Consider the following 24,398-nt stretch of genomic DNA (forward strand, 5'->3'; position numbering starts at 1 on the left):
GGAAACTACATGTTAAAATAATCACTGCTTTCAGCGACGTCATGTGATCTTCATTGGCACTAATACGAAAAATTTTCATTTAGTTTCTGATAAAATGAGATAATACGCATTTCCTTTGAATTTGCTATATAGCAATTAGAATATTTTTTAATTTTGTATCAGTAACCTTCACAATTCCATTGACACACATCAAAGATAGATAGCATACTTAACAAACAATTTACAGGCAGCAGTTCCTTCAATGAATTGGCTTAAAATCTTCTCGTTTCTATTAATTTTTTCCAATGCTCATGTTATGTTTTCAAAATGGAATAAGGTATAATGGAAACGTGTGTGTAGAATAATAATATTGATTATTCTACATTTAACGGCTGTGTATTTGAATAATATTGAATTATGGTGAAAGCTTTTTTACTCGAATTACAGAAGAAATTATTAAATGAACAGAATTGCTTAATTATTAAGAATGATGTATGTTATTTTTATTAATACTTTTAAAAACAATATTTCCCGAACAAACATGGGCGCCCGCAGAAATTTTTCTCAGGGGGGGCAAAATGAAAATTATTGAAAAACGATAAGGCGTCCATGATTGTCGTTGAAAACCGGAAAATTGTTGAGAATCCATTACTTTCCTTTTTTCTATGCCCTTTGGATTGAGCAAGTAATATTGAGGGTGTTGTGCTGAAAAATGAGGCAATCAAAATCTCAAGAGGGGCGCCCATGCCCCCATGTTGTATAAAAAGATTGTTCAAGAAAATTGTTTTCACAAAACAATAAAAAAACATGTTTTTCAAATAATTATGTATTTGCTTTTTGAGGCAATAAAGATACTTTTATGTGAGGAAATAAATTAGTAATTATTCAGTTGAAATAGCATAAGAAAATAACATCACGGCATACAGATAATTAGTTTTCTTATATTAATTCACAGACATTAAAAACATTATTTCTTTGAAAAAGCGTACGTGAACTCAACGTAAATGTGAAACAGCATAGAATGCAGCGCTGTTAAGTGCACTCAACAGCGCTAACTTTCCGAACTCGCTCTTTTGTAAGAACAAGTGATCTTAAGGCCAAAGATTAAATTAGAAAAGAAGAAAATTACTTTGTTCTATGGCTACAGAAATTAGACGCTATGGTCTATAACCTGAAAATTTTATTTATGAACTTAGCGTGAATTTGAATTCCCGGATCCGATAAAGTGTGTGAAGTTACTAGTGAAGAACTATTTCTGCTTTTCTAGTTGAAAATCAGTGGAAAATTTACTGTTAAAATGTCCGATACTGAAGAGAAAATGGATGTATGCAACGATGAAAGTTGTAGTGATGATGACAGTGTTGTAGAAGATGAAAACACTACAGAGCAATGTGAAAAAGAAGTATATATCCCAGGAAAACCATTGGAAGAAGGCGAAGAATTGATATGTGATCAATCAGCATATATAATGTTACACCAAGCCCGAACAGAACTTCCATGTTTAAGTTTTGATATAATTGAGGATAAACTTGGGCAAAACAGAGAAACATTTCCTATGACATCTTACATAGTTGCAGGTACACAAGGGCAACAAAATCATGCAAATAATATTGTTGTCATGAAACTGCACAATTTATGCAAAACAAGTAATGACGATGAAGATGATGATGAGGAAAATGATGAACTCTCAGATGATGAAGATGAAATTCAAGAACCAAAATTTGCAGCAGCGTCAATTAAACACCAAGGTGGTGTGAACAGAATAAGGGTAATTGTATTTAATTTTTTATAACTAACAATTCAATAAAAAATGTAAATTTTTCTAGAATTATAATTATAATGGAACTACTCTGGTTGCAAGTTGGAGTGAACGTGGAAGAGTTAACATTTGGGATATAACAGAACAGTTACAAGTTGTTGATGATACTCAACTGCTTAATGCATACAACAACCAAAATAAAGCACATTCTACAAAGCCCTTATTTACATTTAGTGGTCACCAGAATGAAGGTTTTGCCATGGATTGGTCCAGAACTATGTCAGGGGTAAGCATTAATAATATATTATAATAAATTTATTGAATAACTCTGAAAACTGCAGTATGTAACATGATTATATCAATTAAATAAACTGTATCTAACTCCATGTATTCAAATTTTTGTGACTTGATAAATTTAATTTATTTTATTTGAGGTTCTTGCAACTGGAGATTGTAGAAGAGATATACATATTTGGAAACCAGCTGAAAACAGTTGGTCAGTAGATCAGAGGCCATTAGTAGGTCATACAGATTCTGTAGAAGACTTACAGTGGTCTCCTAATGAAAGAGAAGTTTTAGCGTCTTGTTCAGTGGATAGGAGTATAAGGATATGGGATATAAGATCCACACCCAATGAAGCCTGCCAATTAGTTGTTAAAGATGCACATAAAAATGACGTAAACGTAATTAATTGGAATAAAGCAGAACCTTTTATACTTAGTGGTAAGTAGATATTTTACTTAATGCTTTTGTGATTTTAGGCCAATTACTCTCAGCTTTAGGAGCTCTGAACCAACTAGTTATCTTCGTTATTTAATCTCTGGTGCAAACATTAACAATAAAAATATTTACTAATGAATCAAGAACTGTTTCAGTGGCTGAAATTGCTTTATTTGGTCCATTGCATTTAAAAATTAGAAGATGATTCGAGAAAGCTTATGGTGTTATGGTGTATTATTCACTTGCTTAACAGTGAGAGCAATGCTTACTGAAATTGTCCATTACTTTAATGTAGATTCTTGCATAATAATAATTGGCTTCGTGAATGTATTCCTGCTTTAGTTAAACGTCAAATAAAGATGAACTCAATCTAGAATGAATGATCAGCAATTGTACAATATGCCTCGAGGAGTTTGGCCAATGAGAGTAGTCAAAATTTATGAAGGCACTTATATTGTGAAAATAGTAGAGATCTGAAATACTAACCTCATATAATACTTTCAAGCTTCCTGTTAGGGAAGTTTTGCATCGCCTGAAAGTTAGTGTTACAAGGATTTAGTTAAAATGAGAGGGGGCAGAATGTTACATAAAGCAAGAACTTATATTTATATAGATTTGCATACTTTCTTTTGTGACTTTGTATTGTTATGTTATGAAATAGTAACAACTAAGTGAAAAAAAATCTTTGTATAACTCTCGCCAAATAAATAGAATATTTCTTAGTACTTACAGTTGCTTTGATATTTACAATATTGTTTTATGAAATTTCCAGGTGGTGATGATGGTTTTTTGCATATCTGGGATTTAAGGAGCATTCGTAATGGTACACCTATTGCAGCTTTCAAACATCATTTAGGTCCTGTCACAACAGTTGAATGGAATCCAACAGATCCAGCAGTGTTTGCTTCTGGTGGTGAAGATAATCAAATTGCTTTATGGGATTTATCTGTAGAAATAGATGAGGAGGCACCAGCTGAACAGATTGGTGTAAGTAAATTTTGATCAATTATTTCTGAAAATCAAATTGAAAGGTAGAGAACTTGGTAGAAATTTAGGAACAAAACAATTCAAACAAAAATTATCATTCCACTCTTATTACCATGTATTTGAAATAAATGTCCACTTTTAATCATTTCTGTTTATTTTACAGGACTTACCACAGCAGTTGATGTTTATTCATCAAGGTCAAACTAATATCAAAGAACTACACTGGCATCCACAATTGACAAATGTTATTATAAGTACAGCAGAAAGTGGTTTCAACATTTTCAGAACAATAAGTTGTTGACATGTTATTATTAGTAAATAAAAGATATAATTCGTTATAATTATTTTTTTTTTAATAATTTGTCATGAATCATATATTTATATTCCAAATATATTTATAATAATATTAATTCAGTTTTCAAATGACTTTCGATCCATAAAATTGCCTAAGATATAAAAATTTGGGAGATTATATTTTCGAAATTGAATAAGAATAACTCTTATTTAATATTAATCAAATTCCAATTTTTTTTTTGCATTTTGTTTCTCCTTGCAGTTGGCGAACTATATCAATTGTTACTGCTGAAGGTTACTGAATTTTTGATTAAAATGTTTAAAACAGCAATAGTACAACAAAATTTAATAGCTACAAGATCAAATTTAATTGTTCTGAAAAATGTAGGTATTATCAATACATAAAAAACCAAATTTCATAAAAACATAAGAAGCCAAAACCGTAGGTAGGAATATGGAACCAAAATATACTGTAACCTGTATTTACACATTTCACCAAGATTTATCATTAGAAATAATACATTCCAATTCACAATACAAGTATATGAAGAAATTATATCATGGATTTGCATTTGTTATTAGAAATAGTTTTCATGAAATCTTTAGATTCAAGATAAACAATGAAAAATATAAATAGAGAAAATAAATAAAAACACTTGACTATACGTTTCACTTGTTTATAAATTTTTTATTGAGGTTGAAGTTTAATAAAATATTGATGTATTATGATATTAAATCATTGTATATGTTTGTGGTGTATATTCCACTTGTAAAGATTGATAGAGTTGTTCATTAAAATAACAAAATAAATTGAAAAAATATTATTATTCATCATCTTCACTAAGAAGATCCATGTTGATAAGGTGTCGTATTGTTGGACGACCATGTGGACAATTCTGTAACAAAAACTGCAATTTAGTAGGCTTGTAATTTTTTATTTTCAAGAGAAGGAACACACTAAAATTCAATTCCTTTTTTGTAAGAAAGTAAGTAATTTCTTTATTTCAAATGAATCTGAAGCGAACAAATGAAACTGTGTCAACATTTGTAAAAAATTCGAGTATCTTGTGTTCATTTCAATCAAACAGTTCTCAAATATCCCTAAATTTCTTCTAGTTAACTGCAGGGATTCCTTAAATGTGAAGGATTTGGACAACTATAATCTGAACTTGAATTGAAAATAACGAGGAAAGCACTGTAGCAACAGATATCTGACTCAGCTCATTTCCAATAAGTGCCACTATTCTCGCACAATCTTCATTTGGTAAACTCATTTTATGAAATTGTTTCTTTCAGAGAGTGGAAAACAAACTTTTCGATGACCAAGATAGTTTATTTTATCAAGTTTTTAGCATATATGTCTATATTTTGCGCTTATTCAGTTGATGTTCTAATGAAAGATAAATGAAGAACAAAATATCATTAAATCAATTTGAACACGTGAGTCTATTAGAAAAACAGTGTAAAATCTTAGTGACCCTTTTTTTTTGCTCGCCACTATAGTTTGGAATTTGGTACTTTAGTAAATGGTAACAAGCAGGTATTGTTTCAAATGGCCAGGGGTGAGATTGTGGTTTTGATCACTAAGAACATTTTCAAAAGTGGAAAGGACCGTTCTACATCCACTGAGGTAACTGAGAAATATTTGAATTTGGGCGCCACATTAGCACTAACTTGTTCTGACAAAAGTTCAGCCATTATGTTACTAAAACAATTTTTTTCACATGAAAATTTTAAATGTCTTCAAACTTTTACTTTCAGTCAAAATAGAAACATCTTAGCAAAGTGAATTTTATTTATTGAAAAATAATTTTTTTTTTTTAATGAAATTTATATATGAATAAGAGCGAATGATGAAAAGATTGTAAAATGTGCTATATTCAAGTTCATTTCAGTTACTCACCCATGGTTGTTCTATTTCTCCCATATGTTCGATCAGTTGTTTCATATCTTTTGTAGATAATGATTTGCCAATCATTACTGATTTCCTGCATGCCCTAGATGCAAACATAGCTCTTACTCTAGAAGGTCTACACATAGTATGACTAGAATCCTAAAAAAAAAACGGTTGTAGTGACATTGAATTCGGAACAAATTAAAGGTTAATGAATTGATTCTTGAAGTTGTTCCTTAGTAGCATAATTTCCAAAATTATTACACATGAATATATAAAATTCAAATTGAAGCAATAAAAGAAAGAACTTAAATGAAATATTTTCTTTGAATCATTAATTGTCGAGGTATGTACTAAAGGGTGTTTTTTTTCGAGGTATATAACTTTAAGTTGGCATTACTGTTCAAGATGAAGACCGATTTAACAGATGTCAAGTGATTTATTCTAAGTTTGGTTTGGCAATTCATCATAAATAGACTCACGCCTGAACAACGCTTGCAAATAGTGCAATTTTATTTTGAAAATAATGGTTCTGTGAGGAATACGTATCGCGCACTACGTCCATTTTATTTTGTTTAGCGATGAAGTGCACTTTTGGTTGAATGGCTACGTCAACAAACAAAACTGCCGCATCTGGAGTGAAGCTTATCCTCAAGTGTATGTCGAAACACCGTTACATCCAGAAAAACTGACTGTTTGGTGCGCTTTATGGGCTGGTGGAATCATTGGTCCGTACTTCTTCAAAAATGATGATGGCCAGAACGTTACAGTCAATGGTGATCGGTAAAGAGCCATGATTACTAACTTTTTCATTCCTGCATTGAACAACCATGATGTCCAGGAGCTGTGGTTCCAACAAGACGGCGCAACATGTCACACAGCTCGTACCACAATCGATTTATTGAATGGTGACCGCCTAATTTCACGTTTTGGACCTGTGAATTGGCCTCCAAGACCTTGTGATTTAACACCGCTAGACTACTTTCTGTGGAGTTATGTAAAGTTATTGGTCTATGCGGATAAGCCACAAACCCTTGACCATTTGAAAGACAACATTCGCCATGTTGGCGAAATGTTCCAAATGTTGAAAAAAGTCATCGAAAATTGGACGTCCAGATTGGATTACATCCGAGCCAGCCGTGGCGGTCATATGCCAGAAATAATCGAAAAATCCATCTTTGTTTTATTGCAATTTAAAGTTCTATAGCTCTAAAAAAAACAGCCTTTATGTTACAGAGTGTCCTACATTGGAAGTACAAAAAAAAGGACTACAAAAAAACACCCTGTAAACATTTGCGGGCCCACGTTTATAGGACATTTTTTTTTAATTATCCAAGGAATCTCTCATTTTCACTTGTACCTTCAATTTATTTTTTTTTTTAATAGAAATTAGAAGATTCAAAAAAGTTTGAAAGCAAATTAGAAAATGTAAAAAACATTAAACAACCCTATAATTATCAAGCATTGGGGTACTAAGTGCTAATTATTAGTATTCTTTCATAGTACACTTAAGTTGAAGTAACTGAATGAAGCATAACATACAGTCTAGTTAGAACTCAAAATATTTCATGTTCATAGTATGCATTATGCCTTATGTTAATAATAATCATATTTATTTTCATGTTGGTTTTGTTTTGGATTAAATATTCACTCGATTTTAATTTTGATGAGATAGTGTAATCATGTGATCTGTCATTAATTAATAATTTCTAATAGTCGACAGTTCAGTTAGTTGAATAACAATTGAATTAAATATTCCATTTCATAATAATATTTCCATTGGAATACATTTGTATTGATAACAAATCTATTGATTTTTTACAAACAAGGAGAGTTTAAACAAGAACAAGTATCTTAAGGAAAACTTATTCTTTATGAATAAATAAATTACCTTCAACATAAATAACATTTCGTCTATGTCATCTTTTCCAAACACAAAATTTTGACTCACGGGTACTGCAGTAAGTAAAACTCTTTTAGTAATTGGTGCTGAAACAAAATTGTTATATTTATAATATTATATTTAGGTTCATCTATGTAAAAGTAAACAGTATAGCATCACAGCAAGTTTTACACAAAAGATTATTATTTTCATTTTTGGCAATATCACTTGTTTTTTTAATATTCAAGGATTTATATCATTTTATTTCAAAATTTTATATCATCTACTGCTGAGTACCTAATCGCCTATGTAAGCTGGAAAATATTTCAGTTTCATTATTTTATGAGAGTGCTAAAGTGATTGATTTTCTATCTCAATTTAAGCATCTACATAACTTTTAACAGACCAAAAAATTTAATCAATCATTAGCTTTTGACAATCCCCCAAAAATTTAATGAATCAATGAATAAATTTTACTAATAATCTATCCGAATCGCTAGAAAAAAAATATTTTACTGTGATTATCATAATTTTCAAATGTGCAATTAAATTAAGTTCTTCTGGAGCTCTATTAAGAAACTATGATATAGTTACATATGATATTCAATACAAAATCCTTCACTCCTGGGAATTTAACTAAGATTTCAAAAAAATTAATTCAACAAAACTTTAAATCTTAAATACCTTGCCTTGCTGAATTTTCATGAATTATCAAGAAACTCACCATTCTCATCAATCTTGAAATGAAACCCATTTTTTTGAAAAATTTCTTCATTTTCTATAAGTATGCTTTCATTTCCAGCTGTAAGTTCCAAACATTTTGGGCTAAAATATAATTGATGGATTTCTAAACAGCTATGTAAACCAGTTGAAAACTACATACTTAACCAATGTTTGTTTTTGTAACACCGTAGATGCCTGTAATTGTTCAAAATTATATTTCTCATCAGTAGCATGCTGATCAATGATGAATAAATCATTTCCTAATCTCGTTATGATGAAACCTAAATTAAACTGACCTATGATTTTCATATCAAAAAAATCTTTTTTTGATAACTGCCTTTGAAGTTCTTCCTCTGCTTTTTTATTATTTTCAGGTGCGATAATTGATCTGAATTTTACTTTAATATCATGAGAGTTGGAGCTATCTGTTTGTTCCCTATAAATGGATTCTCTAATGCTTTGCAATGATATATCATAATGAACAGATTTTGTGTTTTTAATTCTTCTATTAGGGTTGTCTAAAACAATTGTAGCATAGTTTTCATCTTCACACTCTTTTTCAAGAGTTATTTTTTGTTCTGATAGTGATAATTGAATTGCCCTTTTGTTTTCATTCATCAAAATGTGTTCTTCAGATGAGTTGAGTGTTTTAACACAAACATTAGATTGATTTTCAAGTATATCTTTCTCATCTGCCTCATCTCTACTACTGCCTATATCCTCTTTAACTTTTTTTTCTTCAATCAAATTGTATGATTCAATTTTAGAGGAAGATGGTGTATCACGTGAGAGAAAATTTTCTATTTTCACATCTACCATATTTGTTTCAATCTCTAATTTTTCCTTATTATTTTTTGTTGAATCTACCAATTTTGGTTCAATATTTGGCTTAGAGAAGAAAAGAAACCCGTCTTTTTCCGAATTGATTTCAGAATCACTTTTGTGTTTTTTCCTAAAACTATTTAAGAAATCCTTTTTCATTTCAGAAGAGTCTGTTAAACTTCGTTTCATTCCTTTACTTCCTTGATTGCAATTGGAAAATGTCAGTAATTTTGAAATATCTTGGTTTTCCATCGGTACTTTTGAAGGAAATAACTTGAAAGATTCTAACAATGATGCTTTTATGGTGGCTAGAAATAATTTCTCCTTTTCTAAAAAAATCTGTCTTTTATCAGGTGTTACATTAACATCTACTATGGAACTTTTCACCAGAATATTGAGGTAAACAAAGGGATACTGGTTAACATTGAACTGTTTGTAAATTTGATTGACTAATTTTATGATTTTTGTTGGTTCTACTGGCCGTGAATTGACATAAAAAAATTGTCTATCTGTTGAACTACGTCCATTTCCATGAGTAACACTTGATACTAAAAATTCCATTTCAAACGGTAATTCCTCTTCATCTCCTAGTTTGATACTATATTCATTCAAAATATCTTGATTTGGCCGAATCAAATCCACCTCTATTAAAGATGATATTTGTTTTGGACCAAATACACTTATTATATTTTCCTTAACCGTATTGTGACCTTGTGTAGACATTATAATATTTTTCTTACTTTTAGCAGTGACATTTGTGCAAGTGAATCTGCAATTTCAAGAGTATTAATAAAATAATTAAAAACAATTCAATTTTTACTTACTTAATGCCTTTAGAAACTAAACAGTATGCATACAATAGTTGACACATCTTATTAAATTCTCTTTTCAAATTTTTCAAAAATTCTTTTCTTCGAACAGGTAATGTTGAAAATAAATTTTCCAATTTTACTGTAGTACCGGTTTCTCTAGCTGCTAGAGATACTTCCATTATTTTACCATCTTTATTATATTTTATTTTATTAGCCTGTTCAGATGAAGCATGTTTAGTTAAAATTGATAGATCAGCAAGAGCACTTAATGAGCTTAATGCTTCTCCACGAAAACCTAATGTTTCTAAAAACTGAAGATCTGAGAAGTTATCAATTTTGGAAGTGTAATGCTTCAATGCTGAAATGAGAGCAAATAAATGATAAGAAGCACTGAATAATGGTTAATTCATACTCAAAGCTTCAAAATTATTTTCCAAAACACCTTCTCCATTATCACATACTACAATACTTTCAGAACCATATTCGTTAAGTGTTACATCGATTATTGAAGCACCAGCATCTATTGAATTCTCTATCAATTCTTTCACAGCAACTGCTAATGTTAAAATGATCTTAAATGAAAGAATTCAACCAAAATTTGTTATTTCAATGTTATCATGATTCTTTCTTCATGTAAATTTTATAATAAACAATATTCATTATTTCTTATAGTTTCTGATATAATTACCTGACCAGAACATATTTGATGAACAACATCTTTAGATATTGGTTTAATCAAACCTAGAGCTGTATTCTTATTTGATTCCATTGAAAATTATTCTTATGATTTGCAATAATCCTAATGAACAAATTTTTCATTTTGCTCAACTGTGAACTGTGTGGTTAACCTACATTACATATTCAAATATCTTGCTAATGCGCATTACGCAAAAAACTAAAATGTCAAGTGGTATTGTGTAAACTGTAAACATTGAATCGTTCTATATTATTTTATAAACTAAAAATAGTTTACTTCTAAATTAGGTACAACAATATTAAAGGTAATTTCTGTTACAAGGAATATATTGAATAATTTGGTGAAATGAATTCGAAGGATAGAATTCTCAACTTTGTGAAATGCTCAATAAGTGGTATTGGATTTATATCTGCATTTTATACTGTTATAAATCTGATGATATTTTTATCGGACCCTTCTAATAATCGATCTGTGGGATATTTTCGAAGAGGTATCTAAAAATTCTAGTGATCCTTAGAATTGTTTCATTTGTAATTTTTTAGGTGAACCAATCACAGATTGTTTTTGGATGCTTCTGGTAGATATGGTTCTTTTGGCATTATTCATTATACAACACTCGATATTAGCTAGTGGTAAAGTAAAATCTTGGTTCGAAAATTATGGAATTCTTGATTTATATCGAAGTTTTTATATAATAACTACATCATTAGTTCTGCAGGTACCTAATATCGTGTATTCTGAAATGATATGTTTTATATTTGTTTTCTATATTCACATATATTTTTATTCAAATTCTATCTAATATATTTTCAGATTCTATTCACAAATTGGCTTTCTATTGGAGAAGTTACATTATGGAAACTAAATCTTACAAATAAACCAGTATGGTTCACATATTATGCAACCCATATACTTGCTTGGATTTTTATTTATGTTGGGAATATTTGCATGGACATTAATGAATTGTTGGGCATCAAGCAAGTATGTTTCAATCATATTATATTGAGTTCAAATTTTTTAGAAATGCAGAATTAAAAATGAATATCAAATAATATATATAATAATCAAATAGTTTTTCGAATATACATGATTTTAGGTATTTTATTCAATAAAGAACCTTCCTGGTCCTGATACAAGAAAATCACAGGAATTGAAGAAATTGTGTTCCCATATTAACCACCCAAGTTTCACGGCTTTTATGATATTGTTTTGGATGACATCTGTGATGAGGTAATATACTTTAATACTCTAGTCTTTGTGTGAGAACTCAAATTATGAAATTAATAACAATTTTGAGAATGAGATTTAGCTTGCACAATCTTGGGTGAATTACTGTTCAAGGGCGTAAACATTAGGTGGTACTAGGGGTAGTTGAATTACTCTTCTAAGATTTCCAAAATATAAAATTTCAGAATTTTTCCATAGAAATGAACCAATAACCATTTTACTTCTTCTTGAAATCGGTACAACAGTAAAAAATCGAACCCTTTTATAGTTTATGAGTTTATTATCACTTTCAAGATGATTACTTTTATTGCACTACGGGTAAGCCTGCTTCCGAGGTTTATTATTTTACTTCATTTATCCTCCTTGTTTTGCCATCTGTAATTTTTGTATTCATCATTGGTATACACTTACCTCATGTTTTCAGTTTTTTGTAACATTCGACTCACACAATTTCAAAACTGCAGTTGCAGTTTCATATCAATTCTTCTGATTCAATCGAAATAAAGTTAATACTCTTCTTGTTAAAACAACTGCAAGTTATAACTCCAACCATAACATTTCACCAACTTCATCAAATTATTTATTTAATCCATAGCTTCCCAAAGAAAATGTCTTATAACTCTCATATTGTTGTTAGTCATAAGTGATTGATTGAGTTCATTCAATATTAATAAGAAATTATGGTTAAAAATATAGTTTCAATAAATGAATTATATAAATTCTTGTCCTGCTTTGATCAGGAAACAAATTCAATCAGGTACAATTAGAGTTTATCAATGACATACAGATAAAATTTTTGTTTATTTATTTAATTTTTTTTTTTTTCAGTCTGGACAGATTAATTCTAGCAGTTATATTCACCGTCTATCTTTTAGTTGGTTGTAAGACTGATCAAGGAGATTATGCTTATCACAAGTCACAATACTCTCTCAAATGTCAGGAGTTACGCTACTTAAAATCTTGATTATTTCAAGATATTCAATAAGTGGGACTTTGAATTTAAAAAAATGAAGACTCTGAAAAAGCAAGAAATGTTCCAAAATACCTAGTTAAGTTGATAAGCAGTTCAGTTACATATTAGAGAAATATTGGCTTTGCAATAAACTGAAGCTATCTTCAGTAACAAAGTGATTATTGTTACTGTTTACTGTAAACTATAACAACTCTCAAAGCTATTCAAGTAATTAACTTTCCTTAAGTTTGATTATAACGAAATTGACTTAGAAGACCATTATAAATGTACTTATAATTTTTTTCAGGTTTTTTGTGGTAAATTTGATTTTTTTATATAATTTATTCAATGAAATGCAGGAACATCTTTCTCTAAATAATGTTATGTATTATAAATAATAAATTTTAATAATTAGGTTATTAGAAAATTTTAGACCCCAAGAACATCTTCAGAAGGTTCAAATTATTGTTTTGGTTCCAAATTGTCAGGAACTGATATTTAATATTTTCCATTTATAACAATCTTCAGTTAGTAATTGATATCAAATTTTGTGTAATGTGAATTACAAATATTACAATGAATACCAAGTATGTTATTTTAAACCTTTTTTTTAATGACCACCTCTCTTTGCAACTCATTAATGTTCTGACCAAATAAACAAAATATATTCAACTACTCCTGCACCTATCTGAGTACCCAAAGGTTCGACAATTTTCTGAGAGAATCGGTTGAATCAATCAAGTAAAATAAATTCTTGCATGATCCACCTTTTGTGTTTACTAACTATTTATTGTCAAGATGAAAGGTCTTGTTTAATGGCTACTAGGTCAAAGACGTCGGTAAATAATTCACTCCAACATTTAATTTCATGAAAAATAAATTTCAAAAGGCTGAAGGACCTTAGGTCGATGGCCATTTATTTGTTTATGAACAATAAAGTACTGTTACTACTACTACTGAATTCCAAATTGAAAATTTCGATACAGTAATTTATGGATAATACGAAGAGAAAGTTGGCAGGACCCGTTCAGTTCATCAAATCATTCGGATTCTAGAAATCAAATTGAATGATATGTATAATCCAAACACATTTGGATTATTGATTCATTTCTAACACGTGTGAACACATTTTCATGAAAAAATACTTTTATTTATTTATATTTTATATTATATAATATATTTTATATAAAAAATATGTATTTGGAATTGAAAAAACTTCTCACAATATTCACCTACCTATATCGAAAGAAACATAAATGCTTTGAGTGATATCACAATTAATGGATTCTCAATTCTCTCTTTCTACAAAATTGTCATGAGTTCCTTGAACAAGTTGTTTCATGCTCATACTTGTATCAGCAACCTTTTGTTGAATTCTTTTTAGAAGAATCACTTCATGCGGTGACAATTCATTTTCCATCGCAAACCCCATGGAAGGATTGAATGGAATGATGTGGATTTTTTTTTTTAGTGGATACTTTCTGAACAGGTTCATCTTCACTTCGATATTAGAGCTTTGATTTTCCTCAGAGACTCTGTGTCCAAATTTTCTTCGCAACCAGCTTGTACCCATTTTTGAACTTTTTTCACTCTGAAGTTTCTGTATTATTTAACTAAATCAAGTATGTACTTTATTACTAAAACATTTCCAACTCAATTAATTGCAAATGAAATAATAAATCAAAAATGGATCATAAATGCAAAATAATATTTATTGAAAAAAAAAGGACTATTTACAAAAGTTTAACAAAATCTGATTAATATACATTTTATTTTTGGACTAACACACTTTTGATTATATACAATTGAAACAAAAAAATTATATACGTATCATAATAAATGAAAACAATATTTTCATATTACAATAGGATTTTTGAAAATTATAATTTTAACGTTTCTAAAAAGAATAGTTTAACAATTAACATGACATAGCCAATTCCAAATTATAAGGGCCAAAAGAAATAAAAACCGATATTGGATAACTGGCATTGAGATTGAATATTTATTGCAAAAAAATTAAGATTTATTCTAGTGGGAATTTCAATGTTATTTTTTTTTTAATAAGATCTTATGAACCTTACTATTGACATTTGTGTACATAAAATTTGTGAAAATAGCCTATTTTTTAATCTATTTTAATAGATTAGTGGGAAATACAATATGTGAATTTTTGTTTAAATTCTTCCTTAAAGACTGATATTACTGTGAATATTGACTGAAATATCTTGTTATTGTTAATCTGAAGTAACAGAAACCAATTACACAACACATTACCTTCATTATTTTTCATTATTAATATATCACTAATCACATGGATTTATTTCACCTACTCCTCTGGAAAATTCTTCACTGAAACTTAGAATTTGTTTAGTAATCTCATTAGACTAAATTTATCATCAAACAGAAACAATGAATTTTGCCTATGTTGAGAAACTGAATGCAAAAAAAAAGGAAATTTTAAAGTAACTGAATTTTGATGCAAATTTGAGCAAACCTCAAAATAAGAACGATACAATCATACTCAACCTGATATCATCAATTTCATTAGATGTGTTACTGAAAGCAAAATTTACATAAAAATCACAAATTATTCACTAAATGATGAAATTTTTTCAACTTCTGAAATATGAGTATAGATATAACCCTTAATTTACAAATACCAAATTTTTTTTTTATAAAACAGTAATATTTAGAAACCATATCTTTTTTTAATTTTCATAACATCAAGATTTTGTTTGAATAATGTACCGGGTTTTTCACCATAATTTGACCCCCCCTTTAACTTTGTTATAAAAGAGGTACAAAAAAATGTTTTCTACAAAAGTTTCACGAAATCGACTAGTGTTTTTTAAAATGATTTCACAAAACGAAATATATACAGTGCTCTTTTTTGAGTTATCGCAGCCTACTACTTGAAAACAGATTACTGAGCATGCTAGGTGGTTCTCAAAATTTGAAACTCTATTGTACTCAGAATAAGAGAGATAAGCCAAACATATGTTATATATTAGAAATCAGGTGAAAAAGAGCTAGTCAAATATAGAAAAATATACAGGGTGTTCCATTTGAAAAAATGAAGTTGCTATCAATATGTGGCCCACTCTGTATATATTTCGTTTTGTGAAATCATTTTAAAAAATACTAGTCGATTTCGTGAAACTTTTGTAGAAAACATTTTTTTGTACCTCTTTTAGTAACAAAGTTAAAGGGGGGGTCAAATTATGGTGAAAAACCCGGTACATCTAAATATACTCTTAAATTGCAGAAGTTGAAATAATTCAAAAAGAAGAAAGCTAACACACCTTGAATTGAACATTGGAAAGAGATACTGCAATCCTTCCAAGTAATTCAGTAATACCAGCACTCCTGAAAATTTAAGCATAATAATTTTTGAATAACACAATATGTTCAGAATTGACAAATCAAATACAAAATAATCTATGACATAAAGTGAGAGAAATTATAAACATTTTCGATTAATTTTAAGCTGAAGATCTTTTAGCATTTTCTTCACATTTGGAACAGAATTCCAGAGAAACCTTATTTTTACAAACATGAAGGCATATTCCATAATCTTCATTGTCACTCAACTTATTTGTATAATTATGTTCTTCTAATGAGTAAGATATTTGCTGAGCATCCTCGAAATTCAATGAAAAATCTTCAGTATTCATATATGAATCCAAGTCTGTATTAAAATCCAAGATGGGATTAGATTCAGATAGATAACTATCTTTGTTTATCAAAGAGTCCTCAAATTCATCTTTAATTGTACCATTTGTACATACCTTCAATCTATTACTTAAAGATGATGAAACAGGCATTCCAGTACTCTCATGAATATTTCTTACTAATGTTCGAATATCGGAACTATTTACTAAGACTCCTTTCAAATATCTCACTTCTTTCTTCAGTTCGGAAAGCTTGTTAGATTGAGCATGAATAATATTATTCAGATCATTTTTTTCTTTCTTCAAAATTTCGACTTTTTTTTCTAGTTTTGCAAGGTGGATTTTTTTTTTCAAACGATTTTGTCTAGCCATCTGTGCATTTTTAGAAAAACATTTTGGTTTACGTCGTGATTGATAATTTAGAGCCTCTATTGCTACCTCAGGATCGCTGCTATCTTCTAACTGCAAATTGTAATCGATGGTAGAATTGTCACATATTATAGTTGGAATTTTATATTTTACCTGATTGAGATTATAATTATCATCGCTTCCTTCTGATGAATCAATTGATTCAAATTTATTCTTGGTTTCGTATCTAACACGTTTCGCCATTTTATAACTTCTTCATCTGATAACAAAGCACCACAGTATAGTAGGGATGGGCAATAAATATCGATAAATCGAAATATCTACAGTCCATTCAGAATTGACCATATTCACCGTCGCCATATTGTTTTGCGACAATACCAACTACCCAGTGTTCCCAACGGAGAAATATTGAGTTTACTAGAAAAATACCGCTAATATCAAAAATACTATCAGCCATAGAGACTATTCTTCCACTGACTATTTCCAAAAATGAAGCGAAGCCTTCATTTATACACTCGGCCACAATTAATTTGTTCAGAAAACCACCTTTCACTAATGTTTTTATTTCCAAAAGGTGAAATTTTTGCAAAATATTATCCCAAACAAGCCTATCTGACGTAGCAGCCAGAAAAGGTACACATAAACTTCACTTAGAAACTTTATATTGTGGAATTTTTCTAGTAAACTCAATATTTCTTCGTTGGGAACACTGGGTAGTTGGTATTGTCGCATAACAATATGGCGACATTAGTATTCTGTGATGGCGACGGTGAATATGGTCAATTTAGGAACACCGTGTAATATTTGGGGACTCATGTTATAGGACTTTTTTCTTAAAATGATCCGGAAATCTGACATTTTCATTTGTATCTCCAATTTAGGAACACCGTGTAATTACCCCCAGTATCCCCCTATTTCTACGCTCTTGTCGTGAACTTTGAGTATAGAACAATCTCAGAGGAAAAATCAGAATTTCCTTTTTAAACGGCACCAGGCAGATGCGGGAATTCGAAAAATTTTAAAGAGCGCTACCTTACAGCACTCTGGTGAAGCAGACCACCAAAGCAACAGGTGGGTCTCTCGAAAAGTCTGAAACAAAATCCAGGTATTCTATGCATCTTAGTCGTGGTTATGTTATTATTCAAAAAGATAGTTGTGAAAACAATTATATTTTATTTCATTCTTACTTGAATTAGTCACTTCTGATTTCAAAGAGGGACCAATGACTAAGGAATTATATTTTGATAAATATTCCACTCTCACAGTTGCAGTATTTTTATTTCTCACGGTTACCTTTTTACAAATACTTGTTTGCTGCTCTTTGAGAGTATCTAAAATATAGTGTGCCTGTGACCATCTCTGAATATTGTGAGGAATTCATATTAGTTATATTGCAACGTTTATTCTTTAGGATTTGGTTGCATTCGTTGAAAGTATTATCATTTGTGCAGTATTCCTATCAGATTCAAAAGCAGGTTAATTGAAAATTTGATTCAGTACAGAATCGAAATAGGATTTGAATATATTAATATTTTGGTATCCGTTGGAATGCATCTATTTATTGATTACTAACAGTCCATTCAATTAATCGTGAATGAAGTAACCTGACAGCATTGTTGTCTCTGCTGATAGGTTAAATTTGTTGAGGGGGAGAGACTTTACTTGAGTGAATCACAGATTAAAGGAGTATATACTGATTACTGAATAAACTAATTACGGTTTGAAGGCTCATTGAAAATTTCGTGGAAAAGTGACAAGAATCCAGAAATTAAACATCTCATTTTTTTATCACCCAAACACCGAAAGGTACCATTGGGATTTTGATTATACATATATATATTTTTTTTATCTCGAAGAACAAATTTATAATATTATTAATGTATTGCATGTTATGATGGGTTCGAGATCAAGATATTTCTCTTTTGCGGATGATACTGTCCTGGTGTACTCAGGAAGATCTTTGGAGGAACTGGAATCGACTATCAATGCTGATCTGCTTTATTATTCTGACTGGCTGCGTTATAACAGACTGAGCATAAATGTAGACAAGACTGTATATATGTGTATAAGGCAGAAGAACAAGCCATTCCATGAAATACAAGTCAAGTTTAAGGATATTTCACCTGATCAGCACAAATATCTAGGGTTGTATATTGATGAAAGATTGAATTGGGAAAAACACATAGAACACATGATACATAGGGTAAATGCAGTGGTGGGTTCACTGAGAAGATGCTCATTTATGTTCGGTACACAATACAAAAAAATGATCTACCACAGCTTGATCTCCTCCAGACTGAGGTACCTCATTAATTGCATCAAATACATTATTAACAAGGCTACAAGTGTTCCGAAATAGAACTATAAAAATATTATTCAACTATGGCATGTTAACACCTACATCAATATTATATAAGGACACTAAACTTTTGGACATTCATAACCTAAAGAAATTGGAAAAAGTTAAACTGATACATGGCATGACGAACAATTATATAAAGTCAAATTATAGATTTACACTAGTACAGGATGTGCATAGTCATAACACCCGAAATAGAGGTACCATCAGAAGTGAACTCAGGTTTACAAGGAAAGCCCAGGACTCCCCAATTTACCGAGCAATAGAAGCATTTAACCATTTACCACCAGAATAAAGTATATAAGAACTAAAAAAAACTTTAATATTAAGCTTAAGTTGTACCTGAAAGATTTATTTTGTTAAGTTTAACTTTGTTGTTGTTTTGAATATTTTATAGTATTATTTTTTTGTATATTGTTAAATAGGTCTTGTCACCAGTACTTGTACTGTATTAGAGGTCAAGAATAAAGAAGTAAATAAATAAAATAGCAGTATACCATATACATGTTAAATAAATTATTACTATATTTATTCAACTCTGTATTTAATAAAAATATATACAACCTAAAAAACATTGCCCCCAAAAATAGATCATAGTATTGGTCAAAATTACTTTTTTAAACCAAAGCTCAATTTTATTCATCAATACATATTGAGGATTATTTCCAACAATATCTCAAATGTAAGAACAGTAAAGCCATGTAAAAAAATTTGGTCATTTTTTACAAGTTTTCTATGTCAAGGTATAGGTAAAAAAAGAATTATTTATAGGATATCTTTTTTATCAGATACCAAACATTTTATGCAACTATATTTTGATGAAATTTTCTTTTAAATTAAAATCAAGTTCGATTTATGACAAATTATTTTGTAAATAAGTTTTCACTAGAATTTATTGGATATAATATTTATACATATATTAAAATATTGATATATGAAATTAGAAACAATGAGAGGTTTTAAAATAATATTTACTTTTGGAATTGAATTTCAATAATAATATTCATATACAATATTTTCTATAAATAAAATTGCTTAAAATAAGCAAAAACACGTCTTTAATATACAAAATCACACATTCTTAGATTTTGCTTGTAGAATTCCTAATATTGGTTTGATAGGATTGATAAGTTCCTGAACTGCTTCTAGTTCTTCATTGTTAGAGATAGATTCTAAAATATTCAACACATTTTTCATCATTTCCCTCTTCTTAATTAAAAAGTCTTTCTTCTTAATATTTCTACCTTTTTTTTCATGGTTTGAATCATTAACTTCATTATGACTATCAACTTCATTTTTATTTTTCATTGGAGAACAATTTTCTAAACGATTTGCATCTTCTAATGAATTTTCACTATTGAGCTTCTTCATTTCATTAGAGGTATTTGGAAAAATAGATTTATTTTGATAACAAATATGTGTTTTAACAAAATATATACTGCACTTTTCATCATCTTCATGCATTACCCTAAAACCTGCTGGACACAAGCCATTTACTTTTTTGTCCTGAGAACTTCCAATTTCGATATCACTATCTGACATGGAATATTCTGATTGACTGCATATATAGTTTGTCATTTTTTCAGTAGAACCATATTCTTTAACAAATTTAGAATTCATAGCACCTTCTATTTCTAACTTCCAATTCAAAAAATCCCCCATAGTTGCAAATGTCATTTTCTCAATATCAAGTAATATATGGTGTGCTTCTCTGCAATGGTCATAAAAATCTTTCTTGAATGCAGCTACATACTCACAAAGTGGGCATTTCTTCCGAATTTTTACACCTGAGTCATTTCCATTATGTGATTTCTGGTGAAAATACAGATTTTTCTTGCTGGAAAATTGTTTATCGCACTGATCACACTTAAATGAAGGAGTCCTATTCTCAATAACCGAAATAAGATTCTCAGCATTTTTAGGATGAAATCTTTTGATATGCTTTATCATATCTGATTGTCTGAAGAATTTAGTTTTACAAGCACTGCACTCTTTCACATTGTTATTCTTAGTATCCATTTGGATTTTCAAGGAAATTAAATTTAAAATTAAAATAAAATTCAAACAAAACTTCAAATTGTTTTGAAAACAGTAAAATGAAAAGTTGGGTACTGGTTCTTAGGTTAGAAATCTGGAGCATAGATAAACTAGTTTTAGACCATAGACCCAGCGTGACCAGGTTGAAATATAGTGAATCTACCAAACTTGCCACAGAAATCTACTAAAAATCTGCCAACACCGTTCAGAAATCTACTAAAAATCTACATATTTTTTGACAAAATTTCACAAAATGGCGCTGCATTAGATTTTAACATTATTCAGAATACACTTTATTCTAATGTCTCTTATGGTTAAATTTTACTTCATGAATAGGATATACGGTACAGATGTGTTCAGATTCGAAAATAAAACAAGATTTTATTTCAAAATTTGAACGACAAAAAAAAAGAAAAAAAACCGAACAAAAACAAATAGGATCAAAATAGCAAATATAAACAAACAAATTTATATATTTAAATAAACAAAAGGATATAAATAGAGATAAAAACTGAAATCTTTCGGATAAAAATAACATTAAATGAAGAAATGAAATACTACAGTTGAACATAAAAAAAATAATTGTAAAATCAGTATCAATCTGCAGTCCAATCATCGTCTTTAACATCTATACATAAATTTTCACTATCCATCGAATCGAGCATATTTTTTGTAGGTTGAAAACGACAACAATCACCTATCTCTTTAAGTCCTTCTTTAGCATGTTATAATAATGCTATATGTTTATTTAGAAATCTGTGTCTATTTTTTGTTTTGATGCGGTTAATAGCCGAAAATATTCTCTTGCATTTGGCATTCGAAATCTGAAATATGCAGCCACCCAAATTTGTAGATGAAATTCCAGTAAGACATATATTTTCCACTGAATAGAATACCAAATGTGAGATAATGGTATATTTTCAACGGAAGTTTACACACCATCTGTTTTCAGTGAGGCACCCTTCGGATATTCCATCATTCTTCGTATTTATTCTCAGCCGACAGAAGTTTTATGATTTTATTATGTTTGAGTAGGTACGTTCTTCTAGAAATACGTAGAACGTAGAACGTAGAACCTCAATGTTAATGAACAATGAATTGATTCATAGAAACAGTCTAGACATCCGAATTTCCATATTCTCAATCGTCTCGGTTATATTTTTAAAACTACCAAAATCTACTAAAATCTACCAAAGGATTTCTTCCTACTAAAAACTCCATGAAAATGCGAAAAATCTACTAAAAAAGTAGATTTCTACTAAATCTGGTCACACTGCATAGACCTTATATCACATGGACAGGCCTAAGATGCATAGAATACCTGGTGTGTTTACTGATTCGATTTTGTTTCAGACTTTTCGAGAGACCCACCTATATATTTAGTATTCTGTGGACCCACCTGTTGCTTTGGTGGTCTGCTTCACCAGAGTGCTGTAAGGTGGCGCTCTTTAAAATTTTTCGAATTCCCGCATCTGCCTGGTGCCGTTTAAAAAGGAAATACTGATTTTAGACACTGCAAACATTCACAATAAATTACAATTCAGTTCATATCGAATTTTTACTCAAATGAATGGAATATAATGACAGACCATAGAATATAAAATATTATTGTTCTATACTCAAAGTTCACGACAAGAGCGTAGGAATAGGGGGATACTGGGAGTAATTACACGGTGCTCCTAAATTGGGGATACAAATGTAAATGACAGATTTCCTGATTATTTTAAGAAAAAAAGTCCTATAACATGAGTCCCCAAACATTTTGTTTTGAGTTATTTTCTCGTATAACCTTCCCTTCACAAGATATTTAATATGAATTGGCCATAGATATTTCAGTTTAAAGTTTTCACTATGTGATATGCTAATTTTGAATGCAAATCTACAGAGTGATATATTTTCTGGAAGGATGCCTGCTTCCTTCCTCCAAATCTATATTTTGGTGAATGGCTGTTAGTTTAGAAAAATGTAGAAAAAAAACTCTGGTCCAGTACTACACTTTTTGGTTTGTTATAGTTTTGTCGTATCTGCTATCGATTTCGAGAAAAATCTCTAGTAATCCTCAGGAAAATCCAAATTATTTTTAAGATCCAGCTAGTAAGCTCTAATGAATGCATTAATTATAAGTTTTGGTATTTATTTACCTAATCTGTAGCGAAGATTAATAAGTATTTGATAAACTGTAAGACACACTAGAAACAACCTGTATATGGAAAGCAAAGTCTTTGTGGGCTCATATTCATGAAACTTTTTTTTCTCAAAATTATCCAAGTAATTTCTCATTTTCCTTCGTAACTCTTATTTGAGAACAAGGTAAGAACAACCGAATTAGTAACAACAAAAATTATTTCGAGTAATTTGGTTCAAACTTCATTATCAAACTTCTTTTTCTAACATTACAGATATGAATAAAAGTTGTCGTCAAAAATTTTTTTTTCGATTATCCCTCCCCAAGAAAAAAAAAGATCTACGCCCTTGGTTCACAAGAGTCGAAAATTGAGAGAAATGTCAAATGTAAACGATGTATGCGCCATCTGAAAAGCCCGCGATCCCTCGAAATCAAGTAGGTATAAATCCGAAAAATCTCCCGTTTTGTCTGAAAGTTTTACAGGTATAAGTAGACACACCAGGTATTCTATGCATCTTAACTGGACTTCTGCTTTAGCCATATCGAAAATCGAAGAAGTGCTGATCACTTCATCATCCGAAAAGGATCATATGGAACACCTTCACATCATATTCAAGAGATTCCGCAAATACTTCATCGAACTCAATCCAGCGAAGTGTATTTTCAGACAACCAGAAGTCAAGTTCCTTGGCTACCTCATCTCTGCTGAAGGTACGAAAGAGATTTCGTAGGTACCTTCAGGAAAAAAAGGGGGAAAGAGATTTGGTACTCCAGGATGTCTTCAACTCTATCTGGGATCTCTCCCAGATAGAGTTGAAGACATCCTGGAGTACAGTAAACCGTCCAAGACCTTCCAAGGATTGTGCACCTCTAGCCTTGATAACCGACCCATCAGACACTGCAGTCGGAGCAACCCTTCAGCATTATGGTCAACAGAGAATCCAACCACTGGCATTTTTCTGGAAGAAGCTGTCAGATGCTGTCCAACGCTAATAAACCAAAAAAAAAAGATTATATATGTACATAATCTCTTAGAGTTGGGTTGAAAAATAAATTGCATAATTGTGTGTATCTGTTTTTATTTCCCTT

The 24,398-nt window shown here is 30.1% G+C and overlaps 4 protein-coding genes across 6 annotated transcripts; 2 read left to right on the forward strand and 2 right to left on the reverse strand.

Moving 5' to 3' along the window:
- The first annotated feature begins 1,128 nt into the window (after positions 1 to 1,128).
- LOC123672049 (glutamate-rich WD repeat-containing protein 1) lies at positions 1,129 to 3,786 on the forward strand. The gene is made up of 5 exons (XM_045606014.1): positions 1,129 to 1,747; positions 1,806 to 2,024; positions 2,173 to 2,461; positions 3,231 to 3,445; positions 3,609 to 3,786. Exons 1-5 carry the CDS (start codon positions 1,277 to 1,279, stop codon positions 3,744 to 3,746), a joined length of 1,332 nt encoding a protein of 443 aa, XP_045461970.1. The 5' UTR covers positions 1,129 to 1,276; the 3' UTR covers positions 3,747 to 3,786.
- A 614-nt stretch (positions 3,787 to 4,400) lies between these two features.
- On the reverse strand, positions 4,401 to 10,717 carry LOC123672048 (mismatch repair endonuclease PMS2). Its single transcript, XM_045606013.1, has 8 exons — positions 10,561 to 10,717; positions 10,285 to 10,444; positions 9,885 to 10,230; positions 8,399 to 9,829; positions 8,240 to 8,340; positions 7,525 to 7,622; positions 5,643 to 5,792; positions 4,401 to 4,635 (listed from the first exon to the last, which is right to left on the reverse strand). The coding sequence occupies exons 1-8, from the start codon at positions 10,639 to 10,641 to the stop codon at positions 4,564 to 4,566; spliced, it is 2,439 nt and encodes an 812-aa protein (XP_045461969.1). The 5' UTR covers positions 10,642 to 10,717; the 3' UTR covers positions 4,401 to 4,563.
- A 42-nt stretch (positions 10,718 to 10,759) lies between these two features.
- LOC123672050 (nurim homolog) lies at positions 10,760 to 13,329 on the forward strand. Its single transcript, XM_045606015.1, has 5 exons — positions 10,760 to 11,059; positions 11,112 to 11,287; positions 11,383 to 11,550; positions 11,666 to 11,799; positions 12,625 to 13,329. Exons 1-5 carry the CDS (start codon positions 10,915 to 10,917, stop codon positions 12,758 to 12,760), a joined length of 759 nt encoding a protein of 252 aa, XP_045461971.1. The 5' UTR covers positions 10,760 to 10,914; the 3' UTR covers positions 12,761 to 13,329.
- Positions 13,330 to 13,876: 547 nt separating this feature from the next.
- On the reverse strand, positions 13,877 to 17,170 carry LOC123672052. Of its 3 annotated transcripts, none has more exons than XM_045606016.1 (4): positions 16,942 to 17,170; positions 16,537 to 16,881; positions 16,051 to 16,114; positions 13,877 to 15,304 (listed from the first exon to the last, which is right to left on the reverse strand). In XM_045606016.1, the coding sequence occupies exons 1-3, from the start codon at positions 17,029 to 17,031 to the stop codon at positions 16,097 to 16,099; spliced, it is 453 nt and encodes a 150-aa protein (XP_045461972.1). In that variant the 5' UTR covers positions 17,032 to 17,170; the 3' UTR covers positions 13,877 to 15,304; positions 16,051 to 16,096. The 3 variants fall into 3 exon arrangements, with proteins under 3 accessions (XP_045461972.1, XP_045461973.1, XP_045461974.1); XM_045606017.1 differs by having other exon boundaries at positions 13,877 to 15,103; positions 16,942 to 17,144; XM_045606018.1 differs by lacking the exons at positions 13,877 to 15,304; positions 16,051 to 16,114 and adding an exon at positions 16,290 to 16,436 and having other exon boundaries at positions 16,942 to 17,145.
- Positions 17,171 to 24,398: the final 7,228 nt, after the last annotated feature.

The sequence above is a fragment of the Harmonia axyridis genome, chromosome 2 (genome assembly GCF_914767665.1).
Source record: "Harmonia axyridis chromosome 2, icHarAxyr1.1, whole genome shotgun sequence".
Lineage (NCBI taxonomy): Eukaryota > Metazoa > Arthropoda > Insecta > Coleoptera > Coccinellidae > Harmonia > Harmonia axyridis.

What these genes read in the sequence shown, in the direction of transcription:
- LOC123672048 (XM_045606013.1), bottom strand. Translation starts at nt 10,641, where the DNA reads ATGGAATCAAATAAGAATACAGCTCTAGGTTTGATTAAACCAATATCT. An exon ending in TTTCAAGATTGATGAGAATG is followed by an intron (nt 7,623 to 8,239) that starts GTGAGTTTCTTG and finishes ATTTTGTTTCAG; the next exon opens with CACCAATTACTAAAAGAGTT. An exon ending in AAATGTTATTTATGTTGAAG is followed by an intron (nt 5,793 to 7,524) that starts GTAATTTATTTA and finishes TTTTTTTTTTAG; the next exon opens with GATTCTAGTCATACTATGTG.
- LOC123672049 (XM_045606014.1), top strand. Translation starts at nt 1,277, where the DNA reads ATGTCCGATACTGAAGAGAAAATGGATGTATGCAACGATGAAAGTTGT. An exon ending in GGTCCAGAACTATGTCAGGG is followed by an intron (nt 2,025 to 2,172) that starts GTAAGCATTAAT and finishes ATTTTATTTGAG; the next exon opens with GTTCTTGCAACTGGAGATTG. An exon ending in CACCAGCTGAACAGATTGGT is followed by an intron (nt 3,446 to 3,608) that starts GTAAGTAAATTT and finishes TTTATTTTACAG; the next exon opens with GACTTACCACAGCAGTTGAT.
- LOC123672052 (XM_045606016.1), bottom strand. Translation starts at nt 17,031, where the DNA reads ATGGCGAAACGTGTTAGATACGAAACCAAGAATAAATTTGAATCAATT. An exon ending in ATAATTATAATCTCAATCAG is followed by an intron (nt 16,882 to 16,941) that starts GTAAAATATAAA and finishes TACAATTTGCAG; the next exon opens with TTAGAAGATAGCAGCGATCC.
- LOC123672050 (XM_045606015.1), top strand. Translation starts at nt 10,915, where the DNA reads ATGAATTCGAAGGATAGAATTCTCAACTTTGTGAAATGCTCAATAAGT. An exon ending in CTACATCATTAGTTCTGCAG is followed by an intron (nt 11,288 to 11,382) that starts GTACCTAATATC and finishes ATATATTTTCAG; the next exon opens with ATTCTATTCACAAATTGGCT. An exon ending in TGGATGACATCTGTGATGAG is followed by an intron (nt 11,800 to 12,624) that starts GTAATATACTTT and finishes TTTTTTTTTCAG; the next exon opens with TCTGGACAGATTAATTCTAG.